Source organism: Motacilla alba, chromosome Z (assembly GCF_015832195.1).
Source record: "Motacilla alba alba isolate MOTALB_02 chromosome Z, Motacilla_alba_V1.0_pri, whole genome shotgun sequence".
NCBI classification, from domain to species: Eukaryota; Metazoa; Chordata; class Aves; order Passeriformes; family Motacillidae; genus Motacilla; species Motacilla alba.
Window position 1 is genome coordinate 55,866,338 of NC_052046.1, and position 17,957 is coordinate 55,884,294.

General features: G+C 35.5%; 1 protein-coding gene across 11 annotated transcripts in view; it reads left to right on the plus strand.

Annotated features, from left to right (window-relative positions):
- BNC2 (basonuclin 2) overlaps positions 1–17,957 on the plus strand; it is a 334,627-nt gene that overhangs the window by 211,547 nt on the left and 105,123 nt on the right. For all 11 annotated transcript variants that reach the window (XM_038125038.1, XM_038125036.1, XM_038125037.1 and 8 more), the window contains exon 3: positions 1,585–1,687. In XM_038125038.1, coding sequence (XP_037980966.1) covers positions 1,585–1,687 — 103 coding nt within the window. The remainder of the gene's footprint in view (positions 1–1,584; positions 1,688–17,957) is intronic.

The following is a 17,957-nucleotide window of genomic DNA, read 5'->3' on the forward strand; positions in this document are numbered from 1 at the left end:
TCTTTGGTACCCTTATATTTTGTATTACTAATTCTTTTAATGATGCATCCACAGAGCAATGTTTTATAGCTTGGCTAATGAGTAATTGGACAGGTGACATTGGGACTTAGGCCCTGAAGTGTCAAGCATAATAGAGCAGATTTTTTTTCCCTCACTAGGTTTTTGAAAGTAAAAGGTTGTAAAGGAGCACATAGGATAAGAGGAATAAAGGACTCTTGTGACAGAAACTTGTCAGAGAAACACAGATATTAAATGTATCCATGAACTATAAATATCTTTACATTTCTTCTGATGCAGATGGATAAATAAGTGAAGGGATAAACATTTAAAATAATTCTGAGGATTTTTCATTGTCAGCAGCCAGGGACCTTAGCCAGGGCAAGCTAATACTGAATGTAATGTATTTAAAGTCACTAGAGTGAAGATAATAATTTTTGTATGGAAAATATGCATATTAATTCTTCGTAAAAGGCAGGAGTCTTCAGAATTCTTTGGTATCTCTGTGGCAATGTGTATAAAGCACCCTTCCCCCATCTTAACCCCCAAGTAATCATTGATTGCATCTAAATCTATAGAGATATCTTTTCCTGGCAGCTCTGGTAGTTACAGTAGATTGTTAATCTGTGAATGGTCAGAATAAGCCTCTCTGTCTTAGAAATCTCCATGCAAATTACATCTAAATGCATGCTATAAATTTATTAGTAGCAGTTTGAAGTGCACAGGTCATCTTCTACACTATTTTAAAACATATGTCTGTTACATTAGAAAGAAGCTCATTCAATTTATATTCATTTTTCTGTGGCTGTAGCTAGCCCTTGTCAAAGTAAACCTGTGTAATTTTTGAAATAATTCTAAAAAGGAAGATGAGAAAGTCTGTTATTAAGGAAGGTGTATTATTAAGCAAATTTGAGATCTTTGCGTGGGACTGGAGTTTCACTATTCCTACTTTAAAACAGAGAAATGCATGTTTAACAAATGAGGAGTTTTAAGAGGTAAAATGCTATTCCTAGTTCTTGGAGAAAGTGAGAGATGTGAAGGCAAGTTACAGGATGTTTTTTGAGCCCATCCTAATCAGTTTAGTGTTTTGGGAACACATAAAATCCATTACATCTTTTTGCAGAGTTATGTGTTAGGTGAACCCCAAAAAGGAAATTCAAAAATAAACTTTGGATTCCATGAAGGAAGGAGAAATATATTCCTAGTTTTCCTTTCCATATGTTTTTGTTTCCTAATTTTTATCTGGATTTGAAACTAGTATGCTCCTATGGTAAGACATCCCTAGTAACTTTCTTTCTTTACGAAGTCAATGTAAAACCAGGGTATTTATGGAACTCCAACCAATTTTTTTTTTTCCTAAAGAAAATAGAGCAAATCTTAAAAATATTTCAGGAATTTATTCATCTCCATGAGACATACTGATATATGTTTTTGAAAGAAAATTAATTTCTACTTAAAATAGGAGCTAGGCTTCGAATGTTAGAAGGCTGGGGTTTTCTATGCAGTTCATATCATTTTAGCTATCACAACAAATTTGTACAAGTAGGAAGAAATACATTAACATGTGTTTTCTGTTTCTTTTTCCAGGCCATCCGCTGTACACTGGTAAATTGCACATGTGAATGTTTTCAGCCAGGGAAGATTAACCTGAGAACCTGTGATCAGTGTAAACATGGCTGGGTGGCACATGGTAAGAAATGTCTCTTCTGGGCTTGTTTTTTCAATTCTTTCCATCCTTACCAATATCTTTAAATAATAAGAACTGGATTGATACATACAATAGTGGTACCTATTTGTCTACATATGTGTGTATGCACAATCTGTGTTTGTCCTTGTGTATGGCTTATTTATAGCAATTTGTAGGATGCAAAAGTAAGATTCTGTTATTCTGGTGACAGCTTCAAATGCCACTGAAGTTTAAAAGCTTGTGTGCAACTCAAAAGAATATTCTAGCCTCCAGAAAATAATGTAGTTCCTGTAGGGCTTAACAGAAAGGCAAAAAGTTTACAGAATGGTTGCACAGCAGTGTTTGTATTGCAGAGAAGCATCAGCCAGAAAGTCATGGGGCCAAATAGAAATTCAAATTTAGCAGTATCAAACACTCAGATCTCACATGTTGAGAGTGTATCCTAAATCACAAAGAAAGTCTGCATACATGATTTGTGAGCTGAACCTCTCTTCCCATGTTTAAGTATCTTAATGAAGATAGGAGGGGTTAGAATTCCTAGATCAGGCATGAAAGGCATAAAAATTCACAGAAAGACCTTCAATTTTATTTATCCTTTTCTACATAATGTTCCTGGAAGGTTTTTTTTCCTTAATAGTCATTATTAAATTAGCATGAGAGAACAGGAGAAAGCTACATACACCATTAGAAAGCAAATAAGGAGGATACCTAAAATGATTTAATGAAAGAAAAACAGAGAGGGTTTGGGGATGGGGGAAGGAAAGATTACTATATGTGTGGAAGAAATTGCTGTTAAAGTTTTCTTCTCATGATCTAGACTATCGTTACACAAGCAAGCAAAGCTCTCATCCCCCATTTCTGCCAGACATTTGGGGGTTTATATACTGTGAATTTTATTTTATTTTGATGAGAACTTAGATGAAAGGTTAGTACTTTCCTCCTAAGATAAATTTGATCTCTATTTAGCTCATGTCTCTGTGGTTTTGTGCTTGAGTATGATGACATATGCTATGTGTGAATGCTCAAAAAATTCAACAGCATAGATTGACAGAGAAGTTTTTATTCATATGTATGGAAAGAGAAACAGGTATGCGGGTACCATGCAGTGCTGTGTCATTGCCTAACATTGCCTCTAGACTGCCTAGAAATGCCCTAGCACCACCCATCTGGTAGCTGGTTATAAGTTTATTGTATACTAGATTATCTAGGGACATAGTATATCTTTGTTGCTCTTATTTCCCAGAAAATTATATTCAGTCACTGTATAACCAGATTCACGTTTCTTAGAAGAATCGCTAAACCTCACAAAATTTGTATAGTTCAGGCACTCTTCAGGTTTTGTGTAGAATCAGCATCTGAGGTTTTGCTGATCAGAAAATAGGGAAGCCCTGTCTAGGTATTTTCCAGGGTGTCCTCCTGATGAGCAACAGAAACAGAGAGTCTGGCACTTAGATTCTGGCTCATGGCCATCCTGAATTTTCTTTTTAAGGAGTACATTTTGGAAGAGTGTGGAAGAGAATAATCAGATTTTCCTCCCTGTGACTTGATTCTTCTCTGTGAAGTGATTGAATTCAAAATCAGAATATTATGACACCAATCTGAGATTACCACCATGCATATAATGGAAATATCCCTGTTTTACAAATCCAGAAAATTGAAAGCAGAACGTGATGATTTGGGATACACCACCTGCTCCCATACCAAAGTGCTTAACATTCCAAAAAGAAAAACTTAATACAGCTATATATTATTAGGAAGTGTTTATTTTGCTATTGTGCTAAGTGAATAATGCTCTTCTTTTTAATTTTCCTTTTTTTTTCCTTCTTTTTTTTAAGTGCACTTTGTGTACAATCATCTGGAGTACTTACATTTTATGGCAGAGTGAGACAAGTCAGATACATGTTTCACACTCATCAAGCATAGTCTGTAAATTATTTTCTGGAGACAATGATTCATTGTCTCCAATGTCTTCAGTTCTTGATCTTAGCTGTTTTTGAGGATTTTGAGGGCAGCATTCAGGAGACAGGTCAATTCACTGTAGCACCTGGATTTCAAAATGACTAAAATCACGTTGCAGTTCAGAAGTCCTTTACTTTCAAAATGTTAGCACAGTACTTTCAGAAGTTGTTCCTTGAATGCAAAGAGTATTTCCTGCTGCTTTAATTAAAGGGTTTCCTTATGATTTTTATTAATGAATTTCAGCTCAGTTCCTTGACACATGATGTAGTGCTTTACTGAATGCAATTATCAAAGAATAGGTGTTTCCAACAGGAAGTACTGTGCTTATTCAGTTCTGATAACCTAGAATCATAATTAACTGTATAGATCAAAAAATAGCTTAGAACTGCATTCTACTTATGCTCTAGTTGACTAATCTGTGTGGAGTTAATTCATTTTAATAGCTGCCAATTAAAACATTGGATTCTTAGAGGGAGGAGGAAAGGTCATACAGCCACCACTGTACTATTGCACTTTTGCAACTGCTGGCCTGTTTTCTTCTCTGCTGCTTCCATTGTCTTTCTCACTTTTTCCCTCACTCATCTAAAATAAGCTGCACACATCTTGAAAGAAAATGTTTCCTAAAAGTTCAGATACAGCTGTCTGGAGTTGCCAAACCTAGGATTGCAATTATATGAACAATATTACATTGGAAAGTACTTTAGTGGCCAGATAAATGTTTCTGTTGTCGAAATTTCAGCTTATCAAGTTTTGACCCCTGCTGTACTACAATAGCAGTCCTACCATCAGTGTTTTTAATGCCAAAGCCAAAAGCTGCACAGAGCTTAACAGCATTATCAAGTACTGCTGTGCATCATGGAGAGTGGGCTAGTCCTAGGATGAATCTCTGAGTATTTTAAGGGATTTGGGTGACTAGACTGTTTTCATTTGTTTTCAGCTAAAGCCTGGCTTTCATATTTGCAGGTTGGGTGGGGATTTATTTTCCAACCCAAAAATTAAATGGCTTAATTGGATAAGCCATTTCTTAAACTTTAAGAAATCAAACAGATGAAGTGTTTGATTTTTTTTTTAATGTTAAAGATACTTTGTATAGTCCATATGGAAAATAAAATCTCATTAAAATCTTGATAGTAATTTTTTGAAGGAGAATTTATTTTAACCCAGGCAATTGGTATTTTGTGGCTTTGAAATAATATGATGATTACAAAAATATGGTGACTACAAAAAATAATACTCAAGTGCTTGATTTGTTCTCCTGGTATTTTTTTTGTATTAAAAGAAGCATTCTATCCTGTGAACAAAGTTGTGACATTTTACTCTCTTTAGCACAAAAAACCCTGAAACTTTATTGGAAATAATGAAAAAAACCCACTCTATTTGCCACGCATTTCTTCTAACTGAAGCATCTTAGCTTATGAGGAAAGAAATTAAGCAAGTCTGCAGTAAAAAGACATTAATTTCATTGATTTTGAATTTTGTCTTTTGTATTTGTCATTGATGTCAGAATAACAATTACCATACTGCTAGCAGAAATACACTTATTGTATCTTGTACAACAGATCAAAAGACCCAATGTAGTATCAATCAAGTACAATCTTACCTACTCTCATAACTATTTTGCTCAAAAAAATGTGTTAAGGTATCATAAGTTATAGTGGACTAAGGCTATTATTTATGATATTTTTTCTACGTATTTTAGTTTCCATATCTCCACAAAAAACCCAACAAACAAATAAAGCAAAGCAAAACAACCCACCACGGTATCATAATAATACAAAGTTTGTGTGAAATCATTATCAACTTGTTTCAGATACAACCAGAAAATTAGAAATGACAGTTTTTTGTCTTACCCTGAAATGGGTCACTGGTAAATCTCAGAGATCAACAGCGTGTTTCTGGTATACTGTGCATACTTGGACCAACTGAATTTTACACTAAACAATCTACTCTAGGAAATTAAGCATCCTTTAAACATTTTTGCTCTCCCCCTTCTTTCTTTCTTTCTTTTTTTGTTTTCTCCTCTTATAGAAAAATATAGTCCTTAGTCTTCTAATGGTCTTTGATGTCTTTTCATTTGCATCATGCCAATCAGCTCAGTTCAGAGCTCAGCTATTCAGTCAAGTAAGGTTTAACATCTCTCTAAGATACGGTGAGGCCACATACAGCCCCAAATAAGGTTTGGTCAGATGTTCTCTCCAGTAACTTTAAGATTAAATTCTGTTTGGTTGTAATAAAAAAAAAATAGCATTAACTAGTAGATTTTGGCACATAGGGCCCATCCATTATTTTTCTGACTAAAAGTTGCCATACAGTGAAGAGTAGGAGTCAAAGACTTGTCATGTGAGTTATAATTTCGCCTTGTAAAGGAATTTTTCTGGTGCTATGCTAGTATTTATATAAGGCAGGTGCTAGCTTGCTGTTAATGAGACTTAGAATGCAAACACCCTCCATTAGAAAATGGAGAATGTCTTAAAGTCAGATGCATAACATGACTGTGACTACTTCATTTAGAATGGTTGAGTTTTCTGAATTTCTGCATTTTAGGTCATGAAATTGTCTGTTAAAAGAAATCTGAAATGAAAATAGAAGGAAGGATAGGTAGAAATAAATAAAGAAAATAAACAGAAGAATGCTGAGGAAATTTTAGAAATCACATGTCTCCCTCTTCCTGAAGTTTCTGAAAGGACTTGATCTAGGAAGAAGGTTTAGAATTTAAATGTGAGCTGCATGGGAATGAGATGGGAATGAGTGCTATGTTGAAATGAAATTCATCTGAATTCCTATTTTTTTATCAGTCTAAAGATATTAAATGAAAGAAATCCAGGTTTGCAAAGTCAAAGATCATCTCTGACAAAGTAAAACAAAATGAAAACATGTAATTGATTTTAGAGTCTCTCTAAAATCTGGCAGAACTGCCATGTTGTTCTTGACTTAAAAATGGAGATTTTTAAGCAGGGTAAAATTTTAGAAAGGGAAAAAAATAGAAAATAAGAGAGAAAAGTAATTATAGTTGACTAGTGAAATATTTGGTTACATCTGCATTGTCTAGTAGGATATAAAAATTGTCACAATTTATAATATAAAATACAGTTGTTTCCCTCTATAAAATTTATTTAATTATTTGAAATTATTTAAAATTACTTGAGAAAATGAATTTTAATAGTTATTTTCAGATTATTAACAAATTTGTTTTTAGATTTTTTTAAAAATCTAAAAAAAAGTTATTTTTAGATTTTTAGCAATGTAGTTCTCTTCAGCTCATTATTAATGAAAGCTAGCTTTTCATGACTTTAAAAGTAAAACTGTTTTAGATGTAGTCTGGATTGTCCTGTCTTTTACTGACAAGATCATTTAAATCCATCTGTAATAACTTTCTTCTGACCCTGAAGGTAGAGGCGTATTTTTCATTACTGAGTTGCTTCCAGGAACCTTACAAGATTAACCTTCATTACTGGTGAATACTTTCTAAAGTTTCCCCCTTCTGCCTATGCAATCCTTTATACTTCCCTTCAGCAGGATTTTCCAAAGCAGCCAATGCAGCACAGAGAAAATACACTCTGTTATCTTGTGGGCACTCTGACCCAGTATCTGGGTTTAAAGCCTGTCACATTTATAGAAATTATGTGATGTAGTGTTTGCTTTGTGTTACTCTGGTATCCCCCTTATTGCTAACCAAGCTGAAGTGAAACCAAATCCAGATATTAGGGCATCCAAGATAAATAATATTGTTTCAAAAGTTTATGAGACAGAAGTGACAGAAAAAAAAGTAATGCTTAGATGCCCCAAGAACAAATAAGAAGCCTTCTTTTTTCATCCTTGTATTTAGCTGATACTTACATAGCCATATGGTCAAGAGTTTAATGCTCATGAGAATTTGACACCCTCAGGTGTCACGTAATGTTTTCCTGAGGGGTGAAGCACAGGCTCTACCCTACATATGCTCACACTTGCTCCTCCTTGCATTTCCCTGGGAATCTGTTCGGTTTAAAATACTTTTTTCTCTTCTTCCCTGCCATCCCTAGGACATCTTAACTTAGTCAGGAAGAAGTTAGACCTTTCCGCTTCTACCCAACTTCATTGGTTTACATTCCTAGGTTTGAATAAGCCAATGTCTTTTGGACATGGCCAGGTGAGATTATCGTTAACCAGGCATTAAGCACTCATCTAAGGACTGAGTGGGTGTCTGCTATACAACTCTGAAATACACTTTATAAAATTACGATTGCCTTTGATAAAATGCCCACAGACATTTAGACTAAAAGTATTTCAAAAGTGCAAGATATTCTTATTTGTGTGCCCATCATTATTGAATTTACATTTTACAGAGAAGGCTTATTTTCTCATTTAGTACACCCAATACCATAGGACAAAATTCTAGGAGATGTCTCAGGTGATGATGTCTTACCCTTTCTTCTTAAGGAGAGAATCCAGAAGGAAACAAAAGACTTGCTGTGTGTCAGATGAAACAAAGGCTATACAAACAGTTATGTTAAATTAGCATCTGGAATTCTTCTTTCCAGTTGCAGTAGAGGCTGCTTTTTGGAAAGGTAGTTAGTGGAATCCATGATTTTGAGCCCCTTAAGATGATGATAACAAGTTTGCTACATGGTGAAGCTTCAGATGGGAGCAAAAGAGAGTCTGGTGATTACTGTTTGATTCCCAAATGAGCAGGATGAATTCTGTGAGACATGGGAGTTCAAATCACCAACAGATTTGTGTGGAAGCAGTGGTGGACTTCTGCAACATGCAACCACTCCAGGATGTTTAGGTGACAGTACCTGCCTACTTGTCTCTTTCAACACCTATGCTGCTGCACATGAATTGCTGTGATGTACTAACCACTTTATCATTTTATTACAGTTTATTACATCATAAATTTTTATATCTTCTTAACGATCCTACAAGAAGCTTAATTGTTTATAGGAACATCCTAATTAACTAGAGTTCACTAGGTTAAGCAGAACACAAATTGAAACAGCTCTAAATGAAACAAACCCTACTACTTCATTCCATACAGCTTCATAAGGTTAAAATGTGATTTGACTGCAAGAATAAAAAATTCATATTGCTTTCAGATGTGTAAATGATAATACCATGGGTAACTTTACCTCAGCTTTCCCTTTTGCAAATATGAAATTGAAAGGAAAAAACTTTTTTACATACTAGGAGGAATTTCATTTTGAGCTATAGCATTATGAGGACACTTGCCCCAGTTTAATTTAGCAGACAATAATAGTGTTCCTCAATTATCCCATTTCTATCTGGATTTTAGAAAGAGAACAGATAATACAAGAAATGTACAGCGTGAGTCTCAGAGACTTTTCTAATTCTATTCTAATTGATTACAGTAAATTTTTCTGAAGTATATTTAACAGGAGCTTTGTGAAATGGCAGATTACATGAATTGGAATGGGTAAGACTGATGTATGTGAATGGTAGAACTAGTTTTACGAACCAGCCTTCCCAGGGTCTGAACACCTTCAGCTCTTAGCAACCTCAAGACAGCAGGTATTCCTGGAAAAACTGAGGTGGTTTAGCACATGTGGGAGAGCATTTCATATGCTTGAACCAGAGTTACACCCTAAACTGAAACACCACCATGGTCTTGGCTTGCCTTTGTGAAATGCTTCCATGACATGATTCAAAGAGAATGATATTAACAGGTGGGCAGTGCCTATTGCATTTTTATTACAGTTTTCAAGGCTGCATACAAGATGGAATAGGTTGTCTGAGAAAAGATGGAATTTCCCCTCTCCCCACCACAGCTTTAAGTATAAAAGAAACATCTTGGCAGAACCAACTAATCTAAGGCCCTGTTTTCAATGGAAGACTGCACCAGACAATTTGTAGAAATCCCTTCTCACTTAGAATTTCTGTAAAACTGTGAATCACAGTTAATGGAATTGAAGTGTATTAGGATTAAGATGGAAATCCTCCAAATCCAAACCACAGTCCAGGACTCCCAAATATGCTTATGTCTTACTGTGTATAATATGTCAGCCAAATGATGTTAGGATGATTAAGATACATATTAAACCCCATCTTACTATAATTAAGGAACAGAATAGTTTTAAGAAGGTGTTAATGGTTGATAGGAAGGGGACATTTAGCTTTGGAGGAAAGAGACTGGAAAGTTCAAAGTTGAATGACTAATCAAAGTAATAGAAAGAGATTATTTAGCATCTTCCATTATAGATTGTAGATTTCAACAACGACATCATTAATCTATGTTTCAAGGAGCAGCAAAAAAGTGAACTGTCCAACCAAAGGTTCTAAGCCAGTAGTCAAAGGCAATGAGAGCACTGCCATGCCTGCACCATGAGCACAACTCCTTAAAGTCAGACCATGGTAGACTGAATGAGAAGCTGGTAACTGTGTACATTGACAATTTCAGGCACGGGAAAGGAATATAGTCAGGTCAAAGGTCCATCTACAGGCTTCAATCAGGAACAAAAAAGTGGGGGGCAAAGGTGAGATAGAAGACTAGGCTGTAACATGAATCTGAGGGTAATCTAGAAGACAGGACTACAGCCTGATACACCTACAATGCAGTTTAGAAGGGAATCGAAGATCCAGGCCTGAGCTTTAGTAGGGGCTCTGAACCGCTGGACTTGGAATCCAGGCTGGTGGGCAAAATTGGTGCACTGAGGACTGTGACACCATGATCCATAGCTGCTGTCTTCAGCAGAGGAGGCTGCTGATATCAAGACACACAAAAGCAGCTGTGTGTTGGAATGCTCACATGATTAATCTATATGCGTTTCTCCATCACTAATCATCAGACTAATCAGCTGAAATCCTCTTTTGCATAGGCACTAATGCACATACTGGTGGAGAGTAGTACAAGGTCCAAAGCTCACACAAGTGTCTCTGTCTCATCTTCTTTACCCTGGTCCCAATAGCCCAGATATTTTTCTGAGAACTTGGTACAAAGGTCCTTTACAGCATGTTCCTTTGAATATATCAGTTGTGAAAAAGAAGGGGGGAGAAAAAGTCTACCATTTTATTTTTGTTAGTAATTTAGATGGCCAATTCTGGATCAAAGATATGGTTTTGAGGTACCACTACATAAACTTAGCTATAACATGAATTTCTGAGACAGTATTTGTGGCTCTTTTTTGTCCCTTTATTTTTTTTCCCTTTGCAATCATGTTTTCTACTATCAAAGAAAAATGTTTTTCTACAGAAAGAAAACACAGAAAAGACACCTGTTCGGCTTGCAGGAATTGGCCAGGGAAGCCGTTTTCCTGACAGGCCAAAAGCAACTAGCATAGGGCCCCTTTAAAAAAAAAAAAGGTCAGGATTCTTTTTTTTGTCGTTTCCCCCCCATCATTTCATGTGAGCATTGGCAGAAACTCTGACAAGCAGTTCTTCATATTTTATTATGTTCTTGTCTGGCAGAATCTCTGTCAGGCAAAAACCTTGTCAGCGGAAAACCTGTCGTAGGATCAGAGGAGACAAAAACAGGTGTCACAGAGGCAGTCAAAACTGAAGAAAAAAAAAGATTAGGCTAAAGAGAGAAAGGCAGACAATTACATTAATGCCATTGCTTTTATCTTACAGATGTGTGTTATTATCTCAGGGTGCTGAGTGCGCAATTGCCTCAAAGAAAAGTAGACAGGAGACAAGGGGAAACTTGATAGTTATTAACTGAAGAGGCAGTGTGTCAAAGCTGGATGGGGTTCAAAGTTTTGTAAAGGGATAAAAAAATTTCAGACAGCAAGCAATGTCTGTGAACAAACTGTGGTTCTGCTTTCGGCTACATAAACCTAGTAGCATTCTAGATATTTTAGCTTGGAATCAGATCATAGGCAGAAAAATTAATGAAAGTTTTCATTCAGTCTTTTTTTAATAACATTTATTTTGTGTACATGCAATTGAAGTGCTGGGGGGGTTTTTTGTTAGAGCATGAGGCATGGTGAGGCATGAAAACATATATCAGTTTAGTTGCTGTGTTGTTTGGGTCTATTATCAACACATGTTTAATTTTAAAATGCTATTAAGAAGCCTTTTACTAAGTGTGAACATCTGTACATGCAAGCTGTAAATTAGCAGATCACATATGTGTCTCTCCGTCAGAGACTCAGTGTGTTTGGCAAATGGTTTCCGTTATTAGTTTTTAAATACAATAAAAGGCATTACCAAAAAAAAAAAAATTGCCTATGAATTGGAATTTCTTTACTTGCTCTCCTTCCATAATTTTTGTCTTAGTGAACATTTATCTTCTATATGGAATTAATTATGAAAGTGATGAAAAGAGAAGTGAAGAAGAGATTACCAAAGTATGCTATGTTGTAGCTGGAATTTGTACTCAGGATTCAGGATGTTCATGCAGTCATAGAAGTGTTCATGTCCCCCACTCTCTTGGTCCACGATTGAACAGGATAATTTCATACACCATGAAAACATTTGAGTTGAGTTGCTCAATAGATGCTGAAATTTCTTCTTATTCTTAGTCACTTTCTAAGCATGATATTTTTGAAGAGCAATTTTTTCTGCCTTCAAAATGCACCACATTACACCATGTTGGAGGTGGTATTAAATCTACCTACCAAGGGAGGCTACTTTAGACCACCTCTCATGGTTGTGATAAGTGGTTCCTAAAGTGTTTTAGTCATCACTAAGAATTTGTTGCTGGTTTGTCTTTTTTTTTTTTTCTTTTTTTTTTTTTTTTTTGTGGTTGATGAAAAAGTAGAAAATCTTGAACTCTGAAGATGTGATGCTGTTATTTTCACCACTAAAATCAAGAGTAAACTACAGTGCTCAACACTGCCATTAATAATACTGTATCTGTTTTACCACACTCAACATACTATTGTTGCAACAGTATTACGGAATCATTTTATATTGGTATTATATATTTCATTTGTCTTTTAATTTTAGTTTCTCTTACTGCAAAAAGTGGCCCAGTTATTTAGATTTTTAAAATGTCTGGCAAGATTTTTGTTACTGTCTAGATAGAGACTACATTTTTTTTTTCATCTTCCTGTTCTTGAACAAATCTAGTAATCTAGAAAGAAGAGATTTTGAATCATCATTTGTATGTGATTGTGTACTCCAACAGTATTCAATATCAAACTTAGCAAGTTGGTGAACTGGCTAGAGAGTATACCAGAAAATCCAGAGTAGATATACTGGAGAGCTCAAAACTAAAACTGAAATGGAATGAGATCCATAATGCCCATAATTGCAACCTATAGACTCTTCTCTGTGATGTTCTGAGATTCACAGCCAGGCAAATCAGCCAAGATCTTTCACTAGACCTTTTCATCCCTCTCAGGTTAATAATATACTTTTCTGGGATCAGGAAATTAGCAAGAGGTAAGTGTATTTGCAACTCCAAATACATTAAAACTAGGATATTTAAAATTATTTTTATTTAGTAAAGGCAAAATGTCACGCTTTTATTGTAGCTGTTCAAAAAAATAATATCAGACCTCTAAAGTACAAAATTTATCACTGCATATTTGTATTTCTTTTACTTAGCAAAAATGGAATCTGCTCAGAGGCATGGCTTTTAATTTAATTGAACTTTTTCACTTCATATTGGGAAGGAAGGGGTCTAAGGGCAATGAGTAAATTTGCAGAGCTGAGGCTGTGAACTGGACACAGTATAGATGAAATTAAAAAATCTCTTCTTTGTTTTCTGTCCTTTAATAAATTGCAGAAGAAGTTGTGCCTTATTTTAATGTATCCTTTGTACTTAAATTTGTTTGAATTACACAATCTCAAAACTCCAGTAAAATATAAATAAGGTACATTTCCCCTCCTTACTTTACAACATTAAAAAAACAAACCAACCAACAAAAAACCCCGCTACAAATGGAACATAAAAGTTTGTTTATTGATTTATTGCAAAGATGTCTGAAGCTTTTTTTTTCCTGAACTCTTACATAATAAGAATACTGCAGGCTGTAATATGAAGATTGGCATTGAAACAATTTCACTTTTTTTTTGACATTTCAGATTACACTGAGCAAAGTCTCAGTTAAAAAAATCTGAGGGATTTTTTTTTTTCTATTCAAGAAGCTAAAGAGTGAATGAGCAAACAGGGGGAGGTTCAGGATTGACATTAGGAAACACTTCTTTAATGAGAGGGGTGGTCAAATCACAGACTTCCTAAAGAGGTTGTCAATGCTCCAAGCCACTCTCTGTTACAAAGACATTTGGACAATCCTTTCAATATGGTTTAACTGATGATGAGCCCTGGAGTGCTCAGGTAGTTGGATTAGGTGGTCATATATGGCCCCTTCCAGTTAAAATGTTCTCAATCATTATGGTGCATACTTGATACTTCAGAGTTGGAAAAACAATGTTGAAAAGTTCCTAATTCCTGTATTAACTATCCAGTTAGTAATTTTTCATTGTTGAAGGCAATCTTCTTTAATGTCCTCTACACAATCCTTGCTACTCCACCCTTTAGATCTGCTTAAATTTCTGAAACAACTACTTGAAATTGGGAATTCACCACAGAAATGTTACTTGACTGAGTGTTGTCAGAGTAAAACACAGAGGTATTTTTAGGCCACTCCATGAAAATGTTGATTGGTCAGCAAGTATGCAATTTTAAGATTAGTTAGATCTCTTCTTCCTGTATCAGAGAACACTTTTTCACATACACTGAATTAAAGAGTATCAGACTGTCAGGGCAGTGCTAACAATTAAATTGCACTTTTGAAAAAAAGCTATCTTTCTTAGTTTAAGTACATAACTGTTCTCATCATAGTCATGGTTTTGGAAAATATTGTGCAGGTTACCACTAAAATGTCTCAAACATGCATAGGCGAACTTTTGATCCCACTGGAACTGTACGAAGTGTCAGAGTGTCAGTAATACTTCATGCTCCACCAGGAAGGGACTTCTAATGTGTGCTCTGTGATATTCAGTCACTGATAACTTCTTAATAAAGACACATCTGTTTATGTAATTTTCAGGTATGATAGAGCACATTCTTTTGTATAGCATATTTAATCTTGAAACATGCTTAGTGCTTATGAAACCATAAATTCCTGCAGATACTGTTGAATGTATTCACCTGTAAAACAGTTCATTGTTCACTAGCCTGTATAAATTATCCAATGGGTTAGAGCAGAAAGTGATGAGGAATGCATTATCCACATGAAATTATGTGGGCAATTCACGGCAGCAGAATACAACTATTTAGGCAGAGATTTAACAAGAATCAGAAATTTGTCAAGAAGGCTAAAGCTAATACTCCTTTCTTTACAGAAAACCAACGAGATAGGTCCTTCCTTACCTCTTACCTGAAAAAGTGTCTATCAACATAAATGGCCTCTGGAATCTACCCAGAACACTGGCATTAGTTCACTAAGGGTATCAGAAGAGAAATGACAAATACTACAAAAATTCTCTCTGTCAACGACATCCTTAGCAATCTTTTAAAGAAACACAAAAATGTTTATAAATTGCAAATTAGAGTGAGAATTTTCACTCTGACAATTTGAAGGGGTATCAAAAGTTAATTTTCAGAAAGAATTTCAGAATTTTACAGTACTGTTATTTCCCATATGAACACAACTATGTTTCCTTTAATTCCATTTGCAACCTTTTAATTTTCATGTAGCAGATTTGTCTTTAGCTTGCAAACATTCTTATGTCACCATGCAATAATGTATGTTTTGTTGTGTTATAAATTCCACATTTTAATGCATATCCTAACTTGTACTTGAAAAGGATAAAATTCACTGCTTGTTTATTATGTAACACACATAATATGGCCAATATCATGCTATATAGTATTTGTGTGTGTGTGTGTGTGTGTGTGTTGAGAAGCAGATGTCTATAGATAATGCTGCTAAAAAATGAATATTGCAGTTAGTACAGGTTAGACTGCAAAATTTGCTATCACCTGGTCAAAGAGTGTGCTTGGTTATTTTAAAAAGACTTTATTTGTTTTTCCCCTCTTCCATTCCATCTCAACCTTCCCAAAGCTATTATCCTCAGAATGGTCACTTTACATGAAGTGGGTATACGTCCACAGAGTTTTGCAATCTTATTGTTAGAGAAATTAAAAGCTATTAGATCTTTCATCCACCCAATAATTCTTACATAAAGATGTCTTATAGTCATTCTCACTTGGACCACAGTAGAGTAATGATCTTAACATCCTCAGCACAACAAGTCTTCTTTAGATGGAAGAACTTGTTTTTCCTCACTGCAGGCATGGTATTTGCTGTTAAGAAGAGAGAAACAAAAACAAATATTTGGATATATTAGAAATACAGTATGATTCAGTCATAAAAAAAGCATGAAGTATTCAGAAAATATCCATTCATGTCTTGGTTCTGGTCAAAATTTGCATAAACTTGGAGAAGCCAGTTAATATCTTTGGACCCTTTTCTGTAAGACTGAAGTTGGAAAGCCCAGAGTGATCCAGATCTGCTCAATAATTTCAGTAGTCTGTTAGAAGGTGTTCTTACAGAGTATCTATTTGAAACTAATATTATTTACACAATTCCTACTGTGAGTAATGCTAATATTAGAAAAAATAACATCCTTATTTTACTCCTTCTAAGTGGTTGATTAAACCCTCAGGTACACATATATACATATTGCCACACATACTGCTCAATCTGTAGAATGAAAATATCAATTTTCTTGGCTTTTCTAGCTGAGAACTTTCATGACACATCCATTATGGTAGTAGAAAAATAACCGTCTTAGAAAATATTTAACCTGTTTAAGCTTCAACCAAATCTCTTTCATTACACCTTGTAAAAAGAATTAGTCCCACATCATGAAGCCTACATAGGTCTACATAGTTTGGAAGAAGAGCTTTTGAAAGAAAAAATCCTGCTCTTCATGTTCTGCAGTATAAATGTCCTGTGGAGACACATAACACCGAAGCCCTAGGCTTGCCAATTTCTTATCTTGTTTGAATGTTAAATTAATATTAAAGCTATTTATTCAAAATTGACTTAGCCACTAAAATAGGAAAGATCAGACAATTCAGTTGCAAGAAATGAAGTATGAGGAAACTGGAACTCTTTGACAATGTAGTCCTTGGAGTAAACGTGTTGAATGAAGCCAGCAAGTAAATGATAAGGGCCTTTGCGCTCTGGATGTAAGAAGGCAATTTATCAACAGTACATGAACTCTCTAGTGACCATAAGACAAGAAGAAACCAAGTACAGGAGAAGTCCCTATAAGATTATTTTAAATGCTCAGAAATTTTGTTTGGAAAAGAAGAGAAGCTTAGGTGCTGCAATGTAGTTCATAAAGTAGAAATAAAATTAAATTTAAACATTGATACATCATAGAATGCATGATGTCATATTCAATTCCATCTTTTTTAACTTCACAAGGGGATAAGAATTACCTTCCTCCTGCAAGTTTCCCTTATCGCTGAATTATTCAAATCACAGTGAATAACATGGAATTTGTAAAGCCAGGTGAAAAGAACTAGCCAGCTCTAGTAGCTGTGAATTAATGATCAAATTTTTGGTAAATCAGGAACCTTAGTTTTAACATGTTTAAGAGACTGGAGTTAAGGGAGTATCTGTTTTATTTTTTTCCTCTAGAGATTAAGTATCAAATCTTTAACAGTCTCATTTAATTTGGCATTGCTTCAGTCTTGGTCATTAGTTAATCATAAATTTCTCTTGAACTATGAGTATTGTAGTTTCTGAGTCTCACCTGAGAACCCTTCTGCCATAGCAATTAAAATTACTTGCAACCTGTGGAAACTAGGGCTGTTTTGGACTGTATCTGTGAAAAAGGATCCCTTGGTGGTGACTAGCATCCATCAGGAGTCCATACTGGGACCAGTACTGTTTAGTATCTTCTTCAATGACGTAGTGAGGCCATCAGCAAATTTGCAGATGACACCAAGCTGAGTGGTAGAGTTGACACACCAGGATGCCACACAGGGGGACCTGGACAAGTTTGAGGTAGTGGACCCATATCAACCTCATGAGGTTCAATAAGGTCAAGGTGCTGCATCTGGCTCAGGGCAATCACAAGCACGAGCACACACTGAAAGATTAACTCCTTGAGAGTAGCACTTCAGGGAAGGACCTGGGGAACTTCAGCAGGTGAAAAGCTGAACATGACTCAAAAATGTGCACCTGCAGCCCAGAAAGCCGACCATACCCTGGGCTGCAACAATAGTAGCATTGCCAGCAGGGTGTGGTAGATGATCCTGCCGCTCTGCTCCCCTTTGGCAAGGGCATATAGTGATTGGACAAGAGGTAATGGCTTTAAGCTGGAAAGAAGAGAGTAGATTTAGATTAAATATAAAGGAGATTTTTCCAAAAGTGTTGAGGCATTGAGGTAGTTGCCCAGTGAGGCTGTA